Source organism: Scyliorhinus canicula, chromosome 11 (genome assembly GCF_902713615.1).
Source record: "Scyliorhinus canicula chromosome 11, sScyCan1.1, whole genome shotgun sequence".
Taxonomy (NCBI): Eukaryota; Metazoa; Chordata; class Chondrichthyes; order Carcharhiniformes; family Scyliorhinidae; genus Scyliorhinus; species Scyliorhinus canicula.
In genome coordinates, this window is record NC_052156.1 from 49330472 (window position 1) to 49354077 (window position 23606).

Consider the following 23606-nt stretch of genomic DNA (forward strand, 5'->3'; position numbering starts at 1 on the left):
AGTCCTCTGGCACTATTACTGTAGCCAATGATGACCTAAAAATCAAAGCCAAAGGCTCAGCAATCTCTTCCCTGGCTTCCCAGAGAATCCTAGGATAAATCCCATCAGGCCCCGGGGACTTATCTATTTTCACCTTGTCCAGAATTGTCAACACTTCTTCCCTATGCACCTCAATGCCATCTATTCTAATAGCCTGGGTCTCAGCATTCTCCTCCACAATATTATCTTTTTCCTGAGTGAATACTGACGAAAAGTATTCATTTAATATCTCGCTTATCTCCTCAGCCTCCACACACAACTTCCCACCACTGTCCTTGACTGGCCCTACTCTTACCCTAGTCATTCTTTTATTCCTGACATTCCTATAGAAAGCTTTTGGGTTTTCCTTGATCCTACCTGCCAAAGACTTCTCATGTCCCCTCCTTGCTCGTCTTAGCTCTCTCTTTAGATCCTTCCTCGCTTCCTTGTAACTATCAAGCGCCCCAACTGAAACTTCACGCCTCATCTTCACATAGGCCTCCTTCTTCCTCTTAACAAGAGATTCCACTTATTTGGTACACTACGGTTCCCTCGCTCGACCCCTTCCTCCCTGCCTGACTGGTACGTACTTATCAAGAACATGCAATAGCTGTTCCTTGAACAAGCTCCACATATCCAGTGTGCCCAACCCTTGCAGCCTACTTCTCCAACCTACACATCCTAAGTCATGTCTAATGGCATCATAATTGCCCTTCCCCCAGCTATAACTCTTGCCCTGCGGGGTATACTTATCCCTTTCCATCACTAACGTAAAGGTCACCGAATTGTGGTCACTGTTTCCAAAGTGCTCACCTACTTCCAGATCTAACACCTGGCCTGGTTCATTACCCAAAACCAAATCCAATGTGGCCTCGCCTCTTGTTGGCCTGTCAGCATATTGTGTCAGGAAACCCTCCTGCACACATTGTACAAAGAACGACCCATCTAATGTACTCGAACTATATCTTTTCCAGTCAATATTTGGAAAGTTAAAGTCTCCCATAACAACTACCCTGTTACTTTCGCTCTTTTCCAGAATCATCTTCGCCATCCTTTCCTCTACATCCCTAGAACTATTAGGTGGCCTATAGAAAACTCCCAACAGGGTGACCTCTCCTTTCCTGTTTCTAACCTCAGCCCATATTACCTCGGAAGAAGAGTCCCCATCTAGCATCCTTTCCGCCACTGTAATACTGTCCTTGACAAGCAGCGCCACACCTCCCCCTCTTTTGCCCCCTTCTCTGACCTTACTAAAACACCTAAACCCCGGAACCTGCAACAACCATTCCTGTCCCTGCTCTATCCATGTCTCTGAAATGGCCACAACATCGAAGTCCCAGGTACCAACCCATGCTGCCAGTTCGCCTACCTTATTTCGTATACTCCTGGCATTGAAGTAGACACACTTCAAACCACCTACCTGAACACTGGCACCCTCCTGCGAAGTCAAATCTGTGCTCCTGACCTCTATACTCTCAATCTCCCGTACCCCAAAACTACAATCCAGGTTCCCATGCCCCTGCTGAATTAGTTTAAACCCCCCCAAAGAGCACTAACAAATCTCCCCCCCAGGATATTGGTGCCCCTCAGGTTCAGATGTAGACCATCCTGTCTATAGAGGTCCCACCTTCCCCAGAAAGAGCCCCAGTTATCCAGAAATCTGAATCCCTCCCGCCTGCACCATCCCTGTAGCCACGTGTTTAATTGCTCTCTCTCCCTAGTCCTCATCTCACTATCACGTGGCACGGGCAACAACCCAGAGATAACAACTCTGTTTGTTCTCGCTCTGAGCTTCCATCCTAGCTCCCTAAAGGCCTGCCTGACATCCTTGTCCCCTTTCCTACCTATGTCGTTAGTGCCAATGTGGACTACGACTTGGGGCTGCTCCCCCTCCCCCTTAAGGACCCGGAAAACACGATCCGAGACATCACGTACCCTTGCACCTGGGAGGCAACATACCAAACGTGAGTCTCTCTCGCTCCCACAAAATCTCCTATCTGTGCCCCTGACTATTGAGTCCCCAATTACTAATGCTCTGCTCCTCTCCCCCCTTCCCTTCTGAGCAACAGGGACAGACTCCGTGCCAGAGGCCTGTACCCCATGGCTTACCTCTGGTAAGTCGTCCCCCCCACAAGTATCCAAAACGGTATATTTGTTACTCAGGGGAACGACCGCAGGGGGTCCCTGCACTGACTGCTTCTTCCCAGTCCCTCTTACAGTTACCCATCTATCTCCAGTCTTTGGTGTAACTACTTCCCTGAAGCTCCTATCTATGACCCCCTCTGCCTCCCGAATGATCCGAAGTTCATCCAGCTCAAGCTCCAGGTCCCTAACACGGTTTTTGAGGAGCTGGAGTTGGGTGCACTTCCCACAGATGAAATCAGCAGGGACACTGACGGCGTCCCTCACCTCAAACATTCTGCAGGAGGAGCATTGTACTGCCTTCCCTGACATCACCTCTAGATTTAAAAAAAACACAAGAAGAAGAAAAAGAAACAAAGAGCTTACCTGGTATTCCCTCAAACCCTGCTCCCGGTGAAAGGTAAGCAAATTTAAAGGCACTCACTCACCTTCACGACAGGCCCCAAGCTGCCTCTAGGTCATCTCTAAGGTATAGGACGGCTGCCTGAGGTTAAATTGCGCTGTAAGAGTTAGTCAATTTCCCCTTAGCGCTGGGATTCTAGGGATATTGTTCTCTTCTTCAGTCATTTTGCTTTGCAGCAATGGGTGAGATGTTATGTCTCGAAAGTTGTGCCTCCCTCCTCTGCAACCCCCATGGAGAAGGATAAGAGCAGCAACGTCATGGAAATACTGTTATGACCCTTGTGGAAACAAACTACAAACAACCCAACTAAGACCAATATACAAGACTTCACTTTTATATTAGCAATCACACCAAAATCAACGTAAATTAAACATGAATTAACAGGAAAATTGCAATAATATGACCGATAAATTACACATAGCAGATACAAAGACATATCTCACACATTTTGGTCAGCTCATTCAGCACGTATCACATTCATTTCAGCCACAATATCCTTCAAAACGTTGAACTTCTTCAAATCAAATTCCATCTTCATTTCTCTAAAGCTTTAGCACCAAGTCTCATCAAACTACTTCACCCAATTTCCACAAATATAATTTTCACAGTCAACACATTTCCAGATCCCTTCTTCTTCACAAAACCCTGGTCATGTGGGGCCTGTTTTTGCACTATGCCAGTGCATAAAGGATCCCCAAATCCAGATATAAAAGCTCTGTTCAAGATCCGAGCTCCTGCAGCTTGCAGTCAAGTCTCTGAGAATCTCCCATTTATAGGACCCTGGGCTTTAAGTATAAAGGGTAAGAGGGCAAAAGTTAAGAGGCCATGATGAATCTTTATAAAATACTGGTTCTGTCCCAAATGGGTGCCCCTGGCCCAAATGTCAAATTCTGGGCACGACAGTTTAGTAAGTTGACAGCTACAGAGGGGTGCAGAGAAGAGTTTTTAAATAGATCAAAATATAAAGATAAAGAATAAATAAAACTCACCCATGGTGGCATTGCCGTCGATTCTGGAGAATTCGCGCCCTTTCTGCTCCTTCTCCAACCGCCGAGTCCAAAGCACCATCCGACTGTGGTGCGCAGGCGCGCTCCGGCCGACCGCGGTGCGCAGGCGCGTTCCGGCCGACCGCGGTGCGCAGGTGCGCTCCGGCCGACCGCGGTGCGCAGGCGCGCTCTGGCCGACCGCGGTGCGCAGGCGCGCTCTGGCCGACCGCGGTGCGCAGGCGCGCTCCGGCCGACCGCGGTGCGCAGGCGCGCTCCGTTCTCTTCACGCTGCTGCCCCCATCCAACGGCTGCCCGGGGCCAGCGCACCGTCGGCCCCCCTCCTCTGCACGCCGCTGGTCAGGACCCCACCAGCTGGACTTCACCATCAGGGCCTCACCGTCAAGGCCCCACGTCAGGACCCTACTGTCAGGACTAACCTGTCAGGTCCCCACCGTCAGGGCCTCAACGTCAGGTCCCCATCATTGGGGCCCCACCATTGAGCCACCTCTGTTGGGGCCTCATCTTTGGATCCCCACTGTCAGGACCCCACTGTCAGGGCCCCAGCACCAGGGCCCCATCGGCAGGGCCTCAATGAGAGGATCCCACCATCAATACCCTACCAACTGGACCTGACCATCAGCACCTCACCGTCAGGGCCCTACCATCAGGACCCCACCATCAGGGCCTACCTGTCAGGTCCCCACCATGAGGTCAAATGGGCATCAGAAACCTGTGTGGTGCAGGAAACACTCAATTGTGATTTTTCCACATTTGGCCAGAGGGCAAGTTTGCTGGAAAGGTAAGGATGGTGGACAGGCTCTCAAAATTGGGAGGGGAGGTGAGGGGGTGTTAAAATCCCTCCATGACAGCTGAAATTTAAATTCAATTAATAAATCTGAAATTTGGGCAGCACGGTGATGCAGTGGTTAGCACTGCTGCCTCACGGCACCGGGATCCCAGGTTAGATCCTGGCTCTGGGTCACTGTCCGTGTGGAGCTTGTACATTCTCCCCGTATTTGCGTGGGTTCGTCCCCACAACCCAAAGATGTGCAGTGTCGGTGGATTGGCCACGCTAAATTGACCCTTAATTGGAAAAAAAGGAATTGGCTACTCTTAAATTTAAAAAAGTAAATAAATCTGAAATTTAAAGCTAGTCTTAGTAATGGTGACCATTGTCGATTGTCGTAAAACCCATCTGGTTCACTAATGTCCTTGAGGGAAGGAAGTCCTTACCTGGTCTTGTTTACATGTGACTCCAGGCCCACAGCAATGTGTAATGTTTAATGCCCTCTGAAATGGCCTAGCAAGCCACTCAGTTCTTTAAAGCTGCTACAAGTTTTGCAAAAAGGAATGAAATTGGACCGACCACCCGACATTTATCTTGGCACTGGAAACAAGAACGGCAAACCCAGCCCTGTCGATCCTGCAAACTCCTCCTTGCTAACATCTGCAGACTTGTGTCAAAATTGCAAAAGCTATCCCACAGACTAGTTAAGCAACAGCCTGACATAGTCATACTCGTGGAATCATACTTTACAGATGCTGCCCCAGATACCAACATCACCAGCAGGAGAGACCTGCCAGTGTGGTGGCACAGCGGTATGCAGTTCAGAGCGAATTGCCTTGGCATTGCACAACTTTGACTTCGCACTCAATGAAATCTTATGGCATCAGCCAAACATGGAAACTTCCTGCTGATTACAACCTACTGCACCCCATCTCCCCCGCTCAACTAATGAATCAGTACTTCGTTTTGAACACCAATTGGAAGAAGCACTAAGGGTGACGAGGGTGATAGAATATTCTTCACGTGCCTGGATGGGTGCAGCTCCAACAACTCAACAGCATCAACAGCATCCAAAGCAAAGCAGCCCCACTTGATTGTACCCCATCCACCACCTTCAACGTTCATTCCCTCCACTACCAGTGCACAGTGGCAGCAGTGTATATCATCTATAATATGCACTGCAGAAACTCATCGAGACTCATTCGACAGCACCTTCCAAACCCACAACCACTATCGCCAAGAAGGACAAGGGCAGCAGATGGATGGGAACACCGCCAAATGCAATTTTCACTCCAACCCGAATACCATCCTGACTTGGAAATATATTGCCGTTTTTTTCACTGTCAACGGCTCAAAATCCTGGAACTCCCTCCCTAACAGCACTGTGGGTGTACCTACACCACGTGAACTGCAGTGTTTAAAAAGGTGGCTCACCACCACCTTCTCAAGGGCAATTACTGTTGGCCCAGCCAACAAGGCCCACTACCTCTGAGGGAATAAAGAGTGAAAAAAATATTCGTATTCTGAAAAATGCATTAAAAAAAACTTCTGATTTGCTGTGCTCTCGGTTCTTACAAAGTAACAAAATACTGGTATAATTTATCACATTATGCTGAGAAATGGAAATGCTGTGGCAATTAATAATGTCCACATATTACATAGGACATACAGTGCAGAAGGAGGCCATTCAGCCCATCGTGTCTGCACCGACCCATTTAAGCCCTCACTTCCACCCTATCCCCGTAACCCAATAACCCCTCCTAACCTTTTTGGTCACTAAGGGCAAATAATCATGGCCAATCCACCTAACCTGCCCGTCTTTGGACTGTGGGAGGAAACCGGAGCACCCGGAGGAAACCCACGCAGACATGGGGAGAACGTGCAGACCCTGCACAGACAGTGATCCAGCGGGGAATCGAACCTGGAACCCTGGTGCTGTGAAGCCACAGTGCTAACCACTTGTGCTACCATGCTTCCCAGAATCACAGGTTGTTTGGTCAAGTTAGGAGCATTTGGCAATTATCCTTGAGGTTTGGCTGGGACAGGGGTCATCAAGGTCTTTCAGAGGGGTTGGTGATTGAACCATGTTGGGTTGGGCATTGCCCTCAGTAGAGCACTGGGACCAAATTGTTAATTTGCAGCTCAACACCTGCTTCCTCCGGGACAGGAGAACAATGATAGTGGCACCACCTTATACCTGGTGGGTCAGCCAAAGGAATGCATCTGTAGAGACTGTGAAGCCTAGAAAACTCTCTGTGGCCTTTTATACTGTTACCCAGAATGGTTCAATAAGGGGACAGGGCAAACCACTCTCAGCCCTGCCACCTCACAAAGCTTGACTTGGAAATTCCCTCTTGCCTTATTCAGAAAAATGAGGACTTGTTTGAAGGATCAGGAATCTCACAGCCTAGTGTCAGCTGGGGGCTTACATCATTTTCATGGTGGGTAGCATGGTCGCAGTGTGGTTAGCACTATGGCTTCACAGCGCCAGGGTTCCAAGTTCGATTCCCGGCTTGGGTCACTGTCTGTGCGGAGTCTGCACGTTCTCCCCGGGTCTGCGTGGGTTTCCTCCGGGTGCTCCGATTTCCTCCCACAATTCCTGAAAGACGTGCTGTTAGGTAATTTGGACATTCTGAATTTCCCCTCTGTGTACCCGAACAGGCCCCGGAATGTGATGACTCGGGGCTTTTCACAGACACTTCATTGCAGTGTTAATGTAAGCCTACTTGTGACAATAAAGATTATTATATTATTAGGGGCTCACTCTGGTGCAGCCCACATTCTCTTGTGGTGAGCCAACCAAACTATTGGGTTAGAAAGGTTCCCTCAACTGTTATGAGTCAGGTTTTTACTCATTTCAAATGCAAAATTAATCCAATGACCTGAAGGGTACAGAACGTAACTGGGAGGCCGTGCCCCAGGTGAACAAGACACTCATTTATTTTCTCTGGATAGCATGTGGAATGTTCACATAACGCCCACATCACCTCAGCAGGCAACATCAGTGAGCCAGGCACTCTCTTCAGCTTTCAAACAGGTTTGTTTGATGATAGTAACACAGAGATGCAAGCAATAATGATGAGGTTTTGCAGTCAGACGAAATCGCATGGACAAATTTACCAGCTGAAATAAAAGAGAAAAAACTGCGGCGCTGGGAATCTGATATACAAACAGAAAATGCTGGGAATATACAGTGGATCAGTCAAAACCTGGAGAGAGAAAACTAACATATTTCAGGCGTGTAACCCGTTATAAGTTCTGATGGGCGTTATACAAGTAAAGCTATCTTTTCTCTTTAACTGACACACTGTCTAAACTCCTCAGCTGAGCTATTTTAATCGTATTTCCTGGTACATCTTTCAAAAATAAGATAGATTTATGCTTCAGAGAATTGGATTTATTGCCCAATTCTTGCCAAATACCAATACCTCTGAGAATAATGTAAACATCCCACATATGATGATCACTAAGATGTTGTGTTCAGTTACAAACAAAATAATCAAAAATCCATTAGCTTGTAGAACCAGAGGGCTAGAATGCAAAGATGGGGTAGTTTAGCTACAGCGGTAAGTTCTATTTTGCCCATATCTAAAGAATCACGTACAGTTCTAGCCACCACATCACAGAAAGGGTATATCGGTGTTGGATGTAGTGTAGCCCAGATTCACCAGATTGTTACCAGGGCTCCAAGAGTTAGATTATGAAGACAGATGTCAGTAACACTAGGTTTAGTCTCTGGAATTCAGCGATTAAAGGGTAATTTAGGATTTTAAAAGTAATGATGGGTTAGATAGGGGGCAAAATTCTCCAAACCCCGCAGGGTCAGAGAATCGCCCGGGGCCGGCCTAAATCCTGCCCCCACCGTGGCCGGAATTCTACGCCACCCGGGAATTGGCGGGGGCGGGAATCGCGCCGCGCCGATCGGCGTGCCCCCCGCAGCAATTCTCCAGCCCGCGATGGGCCGAAGTCCCGCCGCTGAGAGGCCAATCACGCCGCCGTGGTTTCAACTACCTCTGGTGGCGGCGGGATTGGTGGCGCAAGCGGGCCCCCCGGGGGGTGCCCCCACGGCGGCCAGGCCCGCGATCGCGGCCCACCGATTGGCAGGCGAGCCAGTGCCATGGGGGCACTCTTTTTCTTCTGCCACCGCCATGGCGGAGGCGGAAGAGAACCCTCCTAGCACGCATGCGCTGGTGGTGACGTCAGCGGCCGCTGATGCACCGGCGCATGCGCAAACCGGTGAAGGCCTTTCGGCCAGACCCGACGCCGGGCGGCGGGCGTCAAAGGCCGTTGGTGCCGGTTTTGGCGCCAGTCGGCACGGGCCTAGCCCCTAAAGGTGCGGAGAATTCCGCACCTTTGGGGAGGCCCGACGCCGGAGTGGTTGGCGCCACTCTGCTACGCCGGGACCCCCCCGCCCCGCCGGGTAGGGGAGAATCCCGGCCATGGAGAGAATCCAGGATGAACCTTATTAAAAATTAAAACCAGGCCTGTCAGAAAAGAAGTAAGGAACCCGGCAAAATGCTGCAGAGTGTGGAACCCCCCCCTACAGAAAGCATTAGCTGCTAGCTGAATTTATAATTTAAGGGAGGTACGGTGACGCAGTGGGTAGCACCGCTGCCTCACGATGGCAAGGACCCGGGTTTGATTCTGGCCCCAGGTCACTGTCTGTGTGGAGTTTGCACATTCTCTCCGTGACTGCGTGGGTCTCACTCCCACAACCCAATGGTGTGCAGGATAGATGGACTGCCCACGCTAAAATGCCCCTTAATTGGAAATAAATAATTGGGTACTCTAAATTTATTTTTAAAAAATAATTTATCATTTAAGTCAGAGATCAATGGGTTTTTGCTAGTTAAAACTATGAAACCAAAGTGAGTAGATGACATAGAAACTGAAACATCTGGAAAACCTCAGCAGGTCTGGCGGCGGCTGTGAAGGAAGAAAGATTTGATTCCTATATGGCTCTTTTGAGTAGATGAAGTTACAGATCAGTCACCATCTCACGGAATGGCAAAAGCCTCAAAGGGGCTGAATGGCCCATTCATGTCGCTATGAAAGAAAGCAGACAATGTTGGAAAAGCTCAGCAGGTCTGGCAGCATCTGTGGAGAGAGAAAATGGAGCCAACATTTCGAGCCTCCAGATGACTTCTTCAGAGCTTTTATGTTCCTATGAAGTTGCAGCTTACCTCTTGTCAAAAGTGTTCCCTCCTAATATCTATGAAACCCGTTAAAACACATCCTTACATTTGAGAATCCAGCCAGCAAGACACATTATTTGAACAAAGAATGGAAAATTCCATCATACATACAAAGCATGCAATGCCAATGGCCATCATTTGTGCTTGACAACTGCTGTCTATGTTCGGATGATCCTGATTAGATTGTGTCATTTCTCATAACTCTGGTGATAAACATTAATTATTTCTAGCACTTGGATATGTTAAGATGCTATTTATGCAGAAGTTGGAAATCAATCTTATTGTCTTGACTGGCTTTGCTTTAACACCCAAAGGAAAATGTGTTATTCAGGCCTTTTTGGTAAACTGCAATTATTATTAATTTTAGTGCTTCTATTTCATGTCACTTCATTATTTACATAGGGCAGCATTTTCCCCCGCTTGCACTAAATCCGAGGACGGGTTGGGAAAACATTGTTCTACATGTCGGCCACAATGGGCAGTTGATGTGCCGTTTCGCCTGCTTCCCATCGCATTCATTGTGCATGGGAAACATGCCAGATGGCAGGCGGGCAGCCTCTGATTCACCCATCCTGCCATAGGCTCACCTCTTCCTCACTCTGGATGCCATGTTTAAACATGCACAGCTTTTTCAATGCCTGCAGCCCAGGACTGCCACAGATGAGAGAGGTGGCCCCAAAAGGGAAGATGAGAGCTGCACCCAAATTCAGCGATGCTCCGAGAACGCCTGCTTGGCGCAGTTGAGGCTGAGATATCCTCTATCCCCTTGGCGACCAGAGGAGGTCCACCAACCTCACAACTCAGGCTTGGGAGGCAGTGGCAGTAATAGTTAGTGCCAACACAGTGCAGTTGTCAGCCAGCCGGTGCAGACAGAAAATGAATGATCTCATCGGTGCTGCCAGGATAAGTCAATCATTTCATCACTCTCAACTCACACGCTAACCAGTCCATCAGATATTCACTGGCATGTCACACGCTGCCAGCTCCTTATCATCTGCCTGGCATGTGTCCTGCTCATACTCTCCATCTGCCTTCATGCAAGGCAAGCTTGCATACAATTGAAGGGAGAGATCTCAGACCTGATGTTGTAAGACTTCCTACTTTGCCCTCCCCAGTCCATGCCGGATTCTCTACATTGTTACAAGAACTGAGCCATCGAGCTGGCTGGGTAGGACGTGGACCATGCCTGTGGCGATGGTGAAGTGGGTGATGCACATCCAAGTGAGGATCCTGCACCAGCTCATTCCTCAGGCAGCCATACTGTGAGAGCATTGTCCTGTCTAAGAGTCACCCGGCCAGGCACTAATGCTCATTGCTGTCTTTCATGGGCACCTCGGAATGTGCTCAGGGGCATCCACAAGCTAGGCCCTCAGTTCCAGCTCCGACAACACCTCGGATGACGAACCAGAGGAGAGCATTATGGAAGATCCATCACAGCGCACACCCACACCCTCCAGCATTGCACAAATACACACCTCAGTGGTACTTAGTTCTAGAGTAAGCTCGGGGTCACTATCTGGGATGCAGAGCACACAGTCTGGTCTGCAGCAGATGGATGCCGGTTCTTAGACGACTGTTGAAAGCCAGGAATCTGCAGAGACCAAGTCAGATGTCGAGCCTCCGGAGTTAGTCCTGTATCAGTCTGTGGAGCCGCAGGGACAATGACGAGAACACCAGGAAGGGATGTCAACTGCACTCCTCAGATTGCAACATGTGGTGAAGGAGTCCATCTGAATTCAGCCTGGGTGATAAGCCGGCATGCCAATGCACTGAAGTGAACACTGCAAGGATGGCAGCCACCAAGGAGACCTTCATCCAGGATATCAGCCCTGCATTTCATCGCTGTAATCATTCGTGGCATCCAGCAGTGGCTATGTGAGAAGGAGGCAAGGTATCTAGCTGACACCACAGATGACACCAGGACTGACTGGCCAATGCTTATCCCTTCTACCTGTGACCCCATCACATACAGCTCCACAGATCGAGGAGGGCCCATATGCCCTACAACTGGAGACCCGAAGCAGGCCAGGATCGCCCAGGTCTTTGCGCCCCAGGGGACACCTGCCAAAGTCATCACAGACAACATGGTGTAGCATTCAGAAGGCTGTCGCCACTTCCACTCTGGATGTCAAGGATGAACGCGGACATAGCGGTAATGTCAGGAAAGTAAAAAAAAAATAAAGAATACAACAGTGGCACACGTGTTCACAACATGTCTATAATATTCACAAAGACATGCCGTTAGGTAATTTGGACATTCTGAATTCTCCCTCTGTGTACCCAAACAGGCGCCAGAATGTGCCAACTAGGGGCTTTTCGCAGTAACTTTGTTACAATGTTAATGTAAGCCTACTTGTGACAATAAAGATTATTATTATTATTAAATGTGTATAGAATCACACCCGTTTCACATCTCATCTTGTGTTTGCCTGCGTTTTATGATGAGCTGTGTTGCTATAGATCAGGTATGAAACTGTGGGCCCTCCACCCACTTATCAGATACCCTGTCACCAAGGAGCCAGCCTTGGACCCTGTGTGGCGCCCTGAAAATATTTGTGATCTGCGACCTACTCAAAATTAACATAGATATAGATTCCCTACAGTGCAGAAGGAGGCCATTCAGCCTATCGAGTCTGCACCCACCCTCTGAAAGAGCATGCTACCTTGGCTCACTCTTGCACCCTAACACCGTAACCCTACCTAACATTTAGACACTAAGGAATAATTTGGCACGGCCAATCCACCTAATCTGCACATGATTTAGACTGTGGGAGGAAACTGGAACACCTGTAAGAGACCGACTGGGATAGGGGGAGAATGTGCAAACTCCATGCAGACAGAGCCCAAAAGGGTCACCACACTAGCAAATGTAGGTTGACTAGTGAATGGGAGTGTGGTGGGGTGAGGGGCCACGGTCATTGGAGGCTGGTTGAACAGGTTTTGGTGAACCTGGAAGGTGGGAGTGATGGGGGGAGGGGATCAATACTGGGTGAGGTGTTTGCAAGAGGAAGTGGCTGGGGGTCTTCTGAGAGGGGGGTGAAGAGGCCAGCCAGATGGGCAGGGCCTGAGGTAATGGTGATGGCGGGTAGGAGAGTCGGGAGGTTGTCGTGAGAGACCGCCGGTGAGAATGGTGATGTGGAACATGAGAGGGTTAGGGGGCCAAGAAGAGGGCAAGAGTTTAAGCGCATTTGAAGAGTTTAAAAGCTGATGTGGTGATGCTGCAGGAGACCTGTCTGAGGATGAAAGATCAGGTGAGGATTAGGAGGGGGGGGGGGGGGGGGGGGAAGAGTCCGGTATTTGATAGTAGGGCTCAGGCTCGGGGATGATCTTGGTGGGAAAGCAGGTGAGGTTTCAAATGGAGAAGGTGGTGGGTGATCAGGAGGGCAGGTATGCGATAGTGATGAGTGTGTTAAAGGGGAAGTTGGTGGCATTGGTCAGCGTAAATGCCCCCAATTGGGGTGATGCAGGGTCGTGAAGAGAATGTTGGGTGCCATTCCAGATCTGGATACCCATGAGTTGACGGGGAGGGGGAGGGGGGGGGGGGGGAGGGACCAGGAATATTTGTTTTTCTCGTGGGTGCACATTTTCAAGGACTGACTTTTCTGTGGTGGGAAAGATGCTGTTGGTTGGAGTTAAGAGGGTAGAGCATTCTGCAATTGCGATCTAGGATCATGCTCTGCATTAGTTGGACGCGGGATTGGAGAAGGCAACAGCCCAGAAGCCGGGGTGGAGGATGGATGCTATCTCTTATCTGAGACGAGGAAAAGAAGTGTCACCAACGGTTCCACTATCCAGGGGTATGGTTACTCATATTTACCACATTCTCCAGGAATTGGCACCACAGGGACTGAGAAGGTATTCATTGCCACTGGCTCTGAAAGCAACGGTCACGCTCAACTTCTACATCAGCAACTCCTTCCAGGGCTCTACTGAGGACCTCGATGGGATCCTCAAGCATCCATGCAAAAATACATATATGAGGTCACAGATACCCTTATTGCTCATGATTATGTCATCTTTGACAGAGATCAAACAAGCTAGGCCACCACTTTATCCCTCGAAAAGGTGGCAACCAAAGACCTTGGGTATTTTTAAATAAAAGTGAACCATGTTGTGACTCCAGGTCAAGTGGGCTGGAATTTACTGTGCACTAGCCCAGGGTGTTGTATCAGTAGGTTGGCCACCCCACCACCTGACCTTGATAGCTCACCGGCATGATGGTTTATTTTCTCCGAAACGGACAGAAGAGAAACTACTCCACTGAGTACCAGGTGGCAGTGCACGATAGAGTCACACACTTTAATGCAACCAGGGGGCAAAGGGGCAGATCTCCCAGCCTTGGCCAGTGCAGGTTCCAGTGCTATTTGGCACACACACTTGTACAGCCCTGGGTGCTATGAGGAATGGCCACCCTTCAACACATCTCTACACAGTTCCAACTCAGCACTCACCTTTGTCGAATATTAAATATTTTTCAGCATTGTACCCATGTGCGGCGAAACACACCATGCCCATTGACCTGGGCTGCCACCTCTGAATTCGCCTTGGGGAGGTGTGGTGGTCTCCTCTTGTCATCCCGCAGCATTAAAATACCATGCCTGGCATTTACGGCCCAATGACGCATGCTCATATCTTCGTCAGAAAACCCAGGGGTAGGGAAGCGTAAGTACCCACTGGCCTGGCATACATAGCAGCTGCAAGTATTATTATACCTTCAGAGGCTTCAGCTCACTTGCAGGTCAGCTCCCCCTGTAGACCCTGGCAATCTTCTGGGTGCTGCCTCTGCTCCTTTTGAATCCTCTGCTGGGGCCCCATTGGATCTGACACCCAACAACCTCCCATCCATCCGCACCCGGACTGCTGCACCGTTTCATGCTGGGCGGGCCAGAATTGGCCAGAGAGCGAGAAATCGCATTTCCAATCTGGCATTTTGTGGAAGTAGATTCCACATCTGTGTCCGGGCTTGCCCACCGCAATCAGAATACCACTATGGCACTGTGTCCACTTCATCATGCTGCTCCATGTATCTTATTGCCAAGTCAAGTGCTAAATTTACATCAATGTGGGACATCTTTTCTTCTCTGTCCCTAACTATTCCATTCATTTTTAGCTTAGACTGTAAGCTCTGGAATTCCCTTGCTAAACCTCTCCACCTCTCAATCTCACTAACCTTAAGACCTTTGTGATCACCTGCCCTAATATCCCCTTATAAGACTTAGTGTCCCATCTTGTTTGGTAACAGTCCATGGGAGGGTCTTGGGACATTTTACTCGGTTGATGCTAATGGTTGTTGCAGTGAATTCCAGTTTCAGAATGACAAAAGGGGCAGCACGGTAGGATGGTGGTTAGCATAAATGCTTCACAGCTCCAGGGTCCCAGGTTCGATTCCGGCTGGGTCACTGTCTGTGTGGAGTCTGCACGTCCTCCCCGTGTGTGCGTGGGTTTCCTCCGGGTGCTCCGGTTTCCTCCCACAGTCCAAAGATGTGCGGGTTAGGTGGATTGGCCATGCGAAATTGCCCTTAGTGTCCTTAAAAAGTAAGGTTAAGGGGGGGGTTGTTGGGTTACGGGTATAGGGTGGATACGCGGGTTTGAGTAGGGTGATCATTGCTCGGCACAACATCGAGGGCCGAAGGGCCTGTTCTGTGCTGTACTGTTCTAATTCTAATTCTAAAAAAAAAATAAGCTTGTTGAAACCCTAATTGGGGTGAAATGCTGTGGACAAAAAACAGGAAAAAGTAATATTGTAACATTTTCTAACTATGGACAAGAAAAATGCTGGTTTTAGCCATATTTATATGTAAAACTGGTAACACAATAGCAAGCATTGTTGCTAATTTCCCTTAATTGTCTGAATGTTTGACATTAAATAATTCTGCATGTCATCCTGCTATACAAATTTATATTTCATAGTATATGTGATTTAAGAAACATACCTGACACAATCTCAAACCGCATCTCATTGTTCAGGGAATCTCTGTCTTGACAGCTTAATCTGAAACCATTGATATTGGTTCCAACAGCAATATTATCAAGAATAATTGTTTTATATGTAAGTGGAATACAAACAGGTTTTTCATCATTTTCCTCGATTACATTGATAATGACCTAATAGAGGACATAATCAAAATAGAAAAGAAATGCAAATATTAATAAGCAAGTTGAATGGAACACAGCAATGTACTTACAGTAGTTTTGGTGAATATGTACACAAATCCTTCCCAGAAAATGGTTTGGAAGAACTATGTAAAAGGATTATAAGCTGTTTTCTCATGTTAATACCCAGCCTAAGGATAAATATTTTAGCGTATTGTGTTTGGAATTCCCACTTTGGCCTATGTTCCAGGATAACTGGATAACAATCCCATATGAATCCCACAGTGAGCAGAAGAACAACACGATGCCAGAAGCCTTTATAGAACATAGAACATAGAACAGTACAGCACAGAACAGGCCCTTCGGCCCTCGATGTTGTGCCGAGCCATGATCACCCTACTCAAACCCACGTATCCACCCTATACCCGTAACCCAACAACCTCCCTCTTAACCTTACTTTTTAGGACACTACGGGCAATTTAGCATGGCCAATCCACCTAACCCGCACATCTTTGGACTTTGGGAGGAAACCGGAGCACCCGGAGGAAACCCACGCACACACGGGGAGGACGTGCAGACTCCGCACAGACAGTGACCCAGCCGGGAATCGAACCTGGGACCCTGGAGCTGTGAAGCATTTATGCTAACCACCATGCTACCGTGCTGCCCCCTTTGTTCTTTTGATTGGGAACTTGTTCCTACACCTCTTGCTGTTACTCTGCAATGCCAGCTACCAAAGGCTATCCAGCAAGTCCACAGTGAAATCTGTTTTATATCACGTGAGGTGTTTTGGCCAACATTTAAAACTCTTTCCAAGGGGCATTGTAAAGCTTTACGTTGTGCAATATAATAAGATTTTCTGCAAAAAAAACCCCAGGTAATATTGCAAGTCTAATATTGCAAATCCAAAAATCCTACGGGCCTGAAATCATAAAGTCAATAATCTTTTTAGTCCCCTGTTACATAGTATTATGAACGATAAATGGCAATGCAAATATGTGGCACAAACAATCTTAAAGAAATTCATGATCATATACAATAAAAAAAGCAGCTTTCCCTCAATGAGTTGAAACTGCAGGCCATTCAATCTTGTGCTACAGATAAGAGTTTTACTAAATACTCTACATTACGACAGCTTCAACCACAACAGTTTTATTGTTCTTTTAACGTGCTGAGGTATAGTTATTGGGCACGATTTAATGGAAAAGTTACTAAGTGTGGTAGCGAGCGGGAAACACCATGAGATTCCCAACGCTCGGTCCGGCAAGGCCATCGTCGCTATGAATCGCCTACTTAACAAGCCCCCCCCCCCCCCCCCCCCCCGCCCTCCAGGATTCATGCCCAGGACGGCACTCGCCAGCCCCCCGCAGTCATCCCCCTGATGACTGGCAGCGGTCATAACCCCGGGGAGTGTGACCAGGAGAACCAAGACCGTGTCGCAAGAATGTCAACGACCTCCACTGGGCCACTCGGGTGAGTTTGCACCGGACACCCGACATTCCCCCGCCCCACACTCCCCAGCCCCCCCATATGGCCCATTCCCCAACCCCCTCCCACATCCCCCAAGCCACCACCCCCGCAAGTAACCACATGTGCGACTAATGATGCCGTCTCTGAGGCCCCGGAGGAGAAGTTGGCCCATAACTGACAGGAGAAAGTGCAGACGGGCGGCGGGGTGCCGGACATCAGAGTCCTCACCCCTGCGAGGAATGGGCCCAGGAGGTTACAGGGGTGGCAGAGGACAGATCGGTCACCAACGTGGAGGTCAGCTCATGCCGCAGATGTGAGGTCCAACTGGCCCCCATCCAGATGAACTGTCAAACGTGAGTTGTTATTGCCACACAGATGGACCTATTCCTCCCACTGATCACATGCCCATTCTCCTGCAGGACCTGCAGCCAATGGCGTCGGCCCATCCGGGGTGGTCCCCCCCCCCCCCCCCCCCCCCCCCCGCCGCTGCCTGGTGTTGCTTTCTGCAGTGTCCAGGCACAGTGTCCAGGCATCACGGTCTGGTTGGGATGCTTGGTGATAACTCCCACATGCTACATGGCATGTCTACCCACGGGAATCCACTTGGGAAATGTGAGGTGCTCATTTAACTACGATTGCCAATTCCTATTAGCAATAGCCTTCAGCCGAGTGGGTAGAGGCCGCCGCAGTCAGTGGACGTTATGGGTGGTCAGTGGGGCAGGCGGGCTGGGGCTCGGGTTTCCCCTGGTACACATGTTCCAGGAGTTGGCATGGTGGACCAGCGGGCGGCTAGACCGCTCCATCCAGCTGAGACCATGAACGGCCGCCCCCCTGCTCCACACCCCCAACCCCCCTGGCAACCCACCCCGACCGAGGCTGCCCCCCCCCCCCCCCCCCAACCCCTGTGGTTCCCCATCCCCTCCGAGCACCGGGGCAGCAACATCAATGGACCTCCTCGGGTCCCCACAGCAACTCCTCCGCCACCTTCACAGTTTTAAAAAGGAGTACTAATCAGCGCCAGGTTGATCACTTGCTGGAGAGGCTGTTAGATTATGGCGGGGCCATTAGATAGGGATCGCTCCTGTTATTTGTATGGTTATTGGACTTGATTATTGGTTTTTCATCATGCTAAGGTGAAATCCGGATTTCGCCAAGGGGAACGGGCCGTTTAGATCACAAATGGATCGGCGTCCGGCACGGTTCTCATTTTTGGCCTCCCTCCCCATTTACCAGCCTCGTTGTGCTCTCACTTAAGCACAACATGGCCATTAAATCATGCCCAACTGGTCCCACCACATGTAGACTGGTTAACCAGCCCCAAATCAATGTGGCATTGGACATGTATTACACACTGTTTTGATATGGAGAATTGGCCTCTTAAATTAGTCCTCTCTGTCCCTGTTGGCCACCTGGAAATAGACACAATGAGGCCCAATTTCACCTGCAGAATGTTTGAGATCTCTACCGTATCTCTTTCTTCCCCATGCCTCTGAAAACAGGTTCAGAAGGAGAATTCCAGAGTGCTACCCTGCCTGGGAAATGGTCTCCAGTGCTTTCTCTTTTCCTCTCACTGAGTTACTGTTGGTTCTTCACTCACTGTCGGAGATCAATCATTTAACAGCTGCACCACACCCTCTCCAAATCTCTTTCAACATTTTGAGCTCAATCAAAGAACTACCCAAGGAATGGAAACTTCCATCGAGTAAAAGATAGGTCTTTCCTGCTGCTTGAGTGCCAAACGATTGCAGAGTTCTCAAGAACTCACAAAATATGACATCTATATTTGTTGGTATTTTTAGATGGATTAAACCTGGACTTATATAGCTCAGAAAACCTCCATGAGCCCCTGTGATCTTTTACATGTATTTCTGTTTAACACCAGCTTGCTTGATAACAAAACATTTTTCTGAGTTTGTCTTCCCTACAGGATTCCTCACCCGCCAGGAATGCAAGTTAGAAATTCCAGCACAATATCCCCCCTGCTGACGCAACCAATTGTACTTGCGTTTCAGACCACAGCAGTGGAGTTCTTGTTTAAGTAGTTCATTATACAATTTACAATGGACACCATGGAGCCACGTTTGATTTTTCTCCCCAGCTTGGATAGATGCTAATAGCCCCAGCTCTGTCCAAACCTAGCAGTTTTTTTTAATATGGCCAGCTTAAAGTTTAGTCCACGGTCTCATGTTTAATTACACACACAACTTATCTTCTGGTGCGCCATCATAGCAAGTGCAGCATTTTCAGCTCCAAGTATATTCAAAATGCCCAAGGGGGTTGAGGAGAAGCAGAATAAATCGTTTTCTTATGAAATGTTACCCTTTTGGGTTGAGAAATACCTTTTTCCATTTAAAACTAAATAAATAAATAAAATTATTACCACTAATATAATGGAGTAGCTATTAAAAAAATGTTAAATTATAAAAACAATATTCTCCTTCCATCAATTGTGGCTGGTTCTCTTTTCCAAATATGAGACAAATTCAACGTTGATCATAATTTTCAAGCTGTTCAAAAACATTATTATTCCAAAGTCACAACAGAGTCTATAAGGACTGACAACTGATATATCCCTGAAATAGCCTGGTGAAGTTTCTGTCTTGTAAGATTATTTTATAAGCAGTTCTTAATACCCTGTGATCAACACCAAAAATTTGCCTTTACATTGCATTTATTCCACAGGCAATGTTAGAGTCACTGTGACATTGTAGAAGGAATAAATGCAATATATAATGAATGTAGTACATAAACATTCTTGAAATACTGCTTCGAATTTTGAACCGGCTCCTAACTTTTCTGTTAGTTACATATTCTCACCGTGGTCACTGCAGTTTTAGGCTGATTAGAATCACTGTCAATTGCTTCCACGCTGAGGTTATACTGTTGGACAGATTCATAGTCCGGTTGGGTAATCAACTCGATGGTTCCTTCTTTTGGATCTATCCAGAATCGTTTTATAACCTGTGAGTCTCCAGAAATCATTTTGTAGGTCACCGCATTCAGTGGAAAATCATCATCTGTGGCAGTAACTTTTCCAATCTTGTGTTTTGCTGCTTAGACAAGGTAATTAAACACATTTTTGAGATGTATGCTGGAATCTATAGCAAATAAATAGAGCTGTAAATGGTGGAATCATTTTGCAAGTATACACACCTGGCATGAAGCTGTAGAGGAAGGAAGGCATGGCAGGCATATTGGGCAGAATTTTACCTGTATTTGGGCAGAGTGCGACAGTGGATGGAGGAAGCGGCATTGAAGCCACTGGCATCAACAGTGGCTTTGTCTGCCATGGGCATTGGGAAAAAAAAATTTAAAAACCTTCAGGGGGCTGGTCCCACGACATCACGCTGGCAGAGTGGGCTGCAGAAACTTTGTTTTTAAAGATCGGGGTGGCATTTTTAAAAGGCCACCCCAGTGCACAAAGATTCTTATGGAACCGCCCGGCACTGCAACCTTGCAGGACTGGGGCAGCGCTAGGGGGTAGTGCCTGAGCATGGCCCCTTCAATGGATTGATGTAATAGAGGCCTTTGAAGCATGGATTCAGAGACAGTAATGTTTCCACTTGTGGGAAAGAGCATAATTAAAGGCCAACAATATAAGATAGTCATTAAGAAATCCAGTAGACAATTCTTAATTGGTCGCCATTGGCAATATAGTTCACTGGGTTCTGCCACCTTTTAAAGTGAGGCTGCTTCCCTCTTTTGGCCTAGATCACAAAACTTGCCGCTAAGCAGCATGATGCACCCAAAGTTTGTGCAGGGACCCAGGAGATCCCAAGACTCTGCATGATAAGGGAATTGGTGGACATAGTCGGAGGTGTCAATTTCCGGAGGCTGGCCCTGATGCCTGGTCAGCTGCCCTTTCTATCCATTTGGCCATAGGACTCGTATCACCCAAACAAAATTGCTGACATTCTTCTTCCTCTATTACTGAGCAGGAGGGACCAGAGTGGGGGACAGACACACCTGCATTACCTAAACCCTTTGGAGGAAATGGTTCTCCACATTATAGGGATGACTGCAATAAAGTCCATTGTATCCAGCATTGCTGAGAACATTCAGAATGATGGTTTGTTTCTGTCTTAATTCCCATCTCAAATCCACCTCACCCACTTCTGATATGAAGAGCAAATTGCAGATAGTACGAGCATGGACATTTAGCTTTCCACCCCACCCCTCTTCCCTCATCTCCACCTTCCCCTTATGCATTTCTGCTATCTGATACCCAATACCTGCTGCCTCACCATGCTGCACTGCACCCTCATGAGGAAGAACAAGAGCCACACCTCGGATGAAGAAGCACTTGATCCAATGCTCACAGCCACTAGTTCAGATAGGGGGATTGTGTCTAGTTTTTAAACGTAGGACAGAATTAGGATCTCTCGTGTTGAGTCAGCAAGCAGGAGTGGGCTGCAGCAAGGCTGAGGAAAAGCAAAATTGATTGACTGGTAAGAGCACGGATGAGGACCCTGATGGGGCAGCATAGAGAATGTGGATGTGTGTCTACAGCAGAATGAGTGTTAGATTGGCAGGCCTGTCAAACAGCCTGTTGTCAAGAAATCCAGCACCAACTTGACACAAAGCTGCATGCAGAGCTTCAAAGACATTCTTTCCGATATGGACATGGTGACAAAGGACATGACATCACTTGCAGACACCAATGTCTCAGCTTCAATTACGAGACAGGCAGAAACCTGTTTCTCAGCTCTACATCTGCAGCTCAGACATCTATGCTTGTTGCCATGGCAGCTCAGACGACTGCTGTTGTGATCATGGACGTGAGTATCCAAAGTGGCCTGAGGCTCTCACTGCAGCCCTATAGAAAGGTTAGGTGAGTGGGCCAAAATCTGGCGGGTGGAGTTCAATGTGGATAAGTGTGAGGTCATCCATTTTGGTCGGAAAAATGGAAAGGCAACTTATGGGGGGAGACTTGAAGGTGCTCCGGTGCAGAGGGATCTGGGTGTCCTCATGTATCAGTTGCAGAAACGAGCATGCAGGTGCAGCAGGTAATAAAGAAAGTGAATGGAATGTTGGCAATTCTAACTAAAGGTATAGAGTATAAAGGGAAGGAAGAGTTTTTGCAATTGTACAAGGCATTGGTGAGACCACACCTGGAGTATTGCGCACAGTTTTGGGCCTCTTATTTGAGGAAAGATGTAGTGGCTTTGGAGGCAGTTCAGAGGAGGTTCACTAGATTGATTCCAGAGATAAGGGGTTTCTCTCATGAAGAAAGATTGAGCAGGTCAGGCCTATACTTTCTAGAGTTTAGAAGAATGAGGGGAGATCAAATTGAGGTATACAGGATGATAAAAGTCTGGAGAAAGCAAACGTGGAGTGGACGGTTCCTCTTGTGAGGCATTCTAACACAAAATCATACTCTCAGGATAAGGGATAGCAAATTTGAAAAGGAGATAAGGAGAAATACTTCTCCCAAAGGGTCATGAAACTGTGGAATTTGTTACCCCGAGTGCAATGGATGGTGGGACAGTGAGCAAATTTAAGGAGGAGTTAGGCAGATTTTTAATCAGTAATGGGTTGAAGGGTTATAGAGAACGGGCAAGGCGGTGGAGTTGAGGCCATGATGAGATCAGCCATGATCGTAATGAATGGTGGAGCAGGCTTAAGAGGCTAAATTGCCTAATTCTGCTCCTAGAACATAGAACATAGAACATAGAACGATACAGCGCAGTACAGGCCCTTCGGCCCTCGATGTTGCACCGACATGGAGAAAAAAAAACTAAAGGCCATCTAACCTACACTATGCCCTTATCATCCATATGCTTATCCAATAAATTTTTAAATGCCCTCAATGTTGGCGAGTTCACTACTGTTGCAGGTAGGGCATTCCACGGCCTCACCACTCTTTGCGTAAAAAACCCACCTCTGACCTCTGTCCTATATCTATTACCCCTCAATTTAAGGCTATGTCCCCTCGTGCTAGCCACCTCCATCCGCGGGAGAAGGCTCTCGCTGTCCACCCTATCTAACCCTCTGATCATTTTGTATGCCTCTATTAAGTCACCTCTTAACCTTCTTCTCTCTAACGAAAACAACCTCAAGTCCATCAGCCTTTCCTCATAAGATTTTCCCTCCATACCAGGCAACATCCTGGTAAATCTCCTCTGCACCCGTTCCAAAGCTTCCACGTCCTTCCTATAATGAGGCGACCAGAACTGTACGCAATACTCCAAATGCGGCCGTACCAGAGTTTGGTACAGCTGCATCATGACCTCATGGCTCCGGAACTCAATCCCTCTACCAATAAAGGCCAACACACCATAGGCCTTCTTCACAACCCTATCAACCTGGGTGGCAACTTTCAGGGATCTATGTACATGGACACCGAGATCCCTCTGCTCATCCACACTACCAAGAATTTTACCATTAGCCAAATATTCCGCATTCCTGTTATTCTTTCCAAAGTGAATCACCTCACACTTCTCCACATTAAACTCCATTTGCCACCTCTCAGCCCAGCTCTGCAGCTTATCTATGTCCCTCTGTAACCTGCA

At 48.1% G+C, this 23606-nt stretch overlaps 1 protein-coding gene across 1 annotated transcript in view; it reads right to left on the minus strand.

Moving 5' to 3' along the window:
* Window positions 1-23606, minus strand: part of LOC119973755 (cadherin-related family member 3-like) — a 109683-nt gene that overhangs the window by 18640 nt on the left and 67437 nt on the right. The window contains exons 12-13 of the mRNA XM_038812180.1: window positions 19912-20144; window positions 15465-15636 (exon numbers count right to left, since the gene is read on the minus strand). Of these exons, the coding sequence (XP_038668108.1) occupies window positions 15465-15636; window positions 19912-20144 (405 nt within the window). The remainder of the gene's footprint in view (window positions 1-15464; window positions 15637-19911; window positions 20145-23606) is intronic.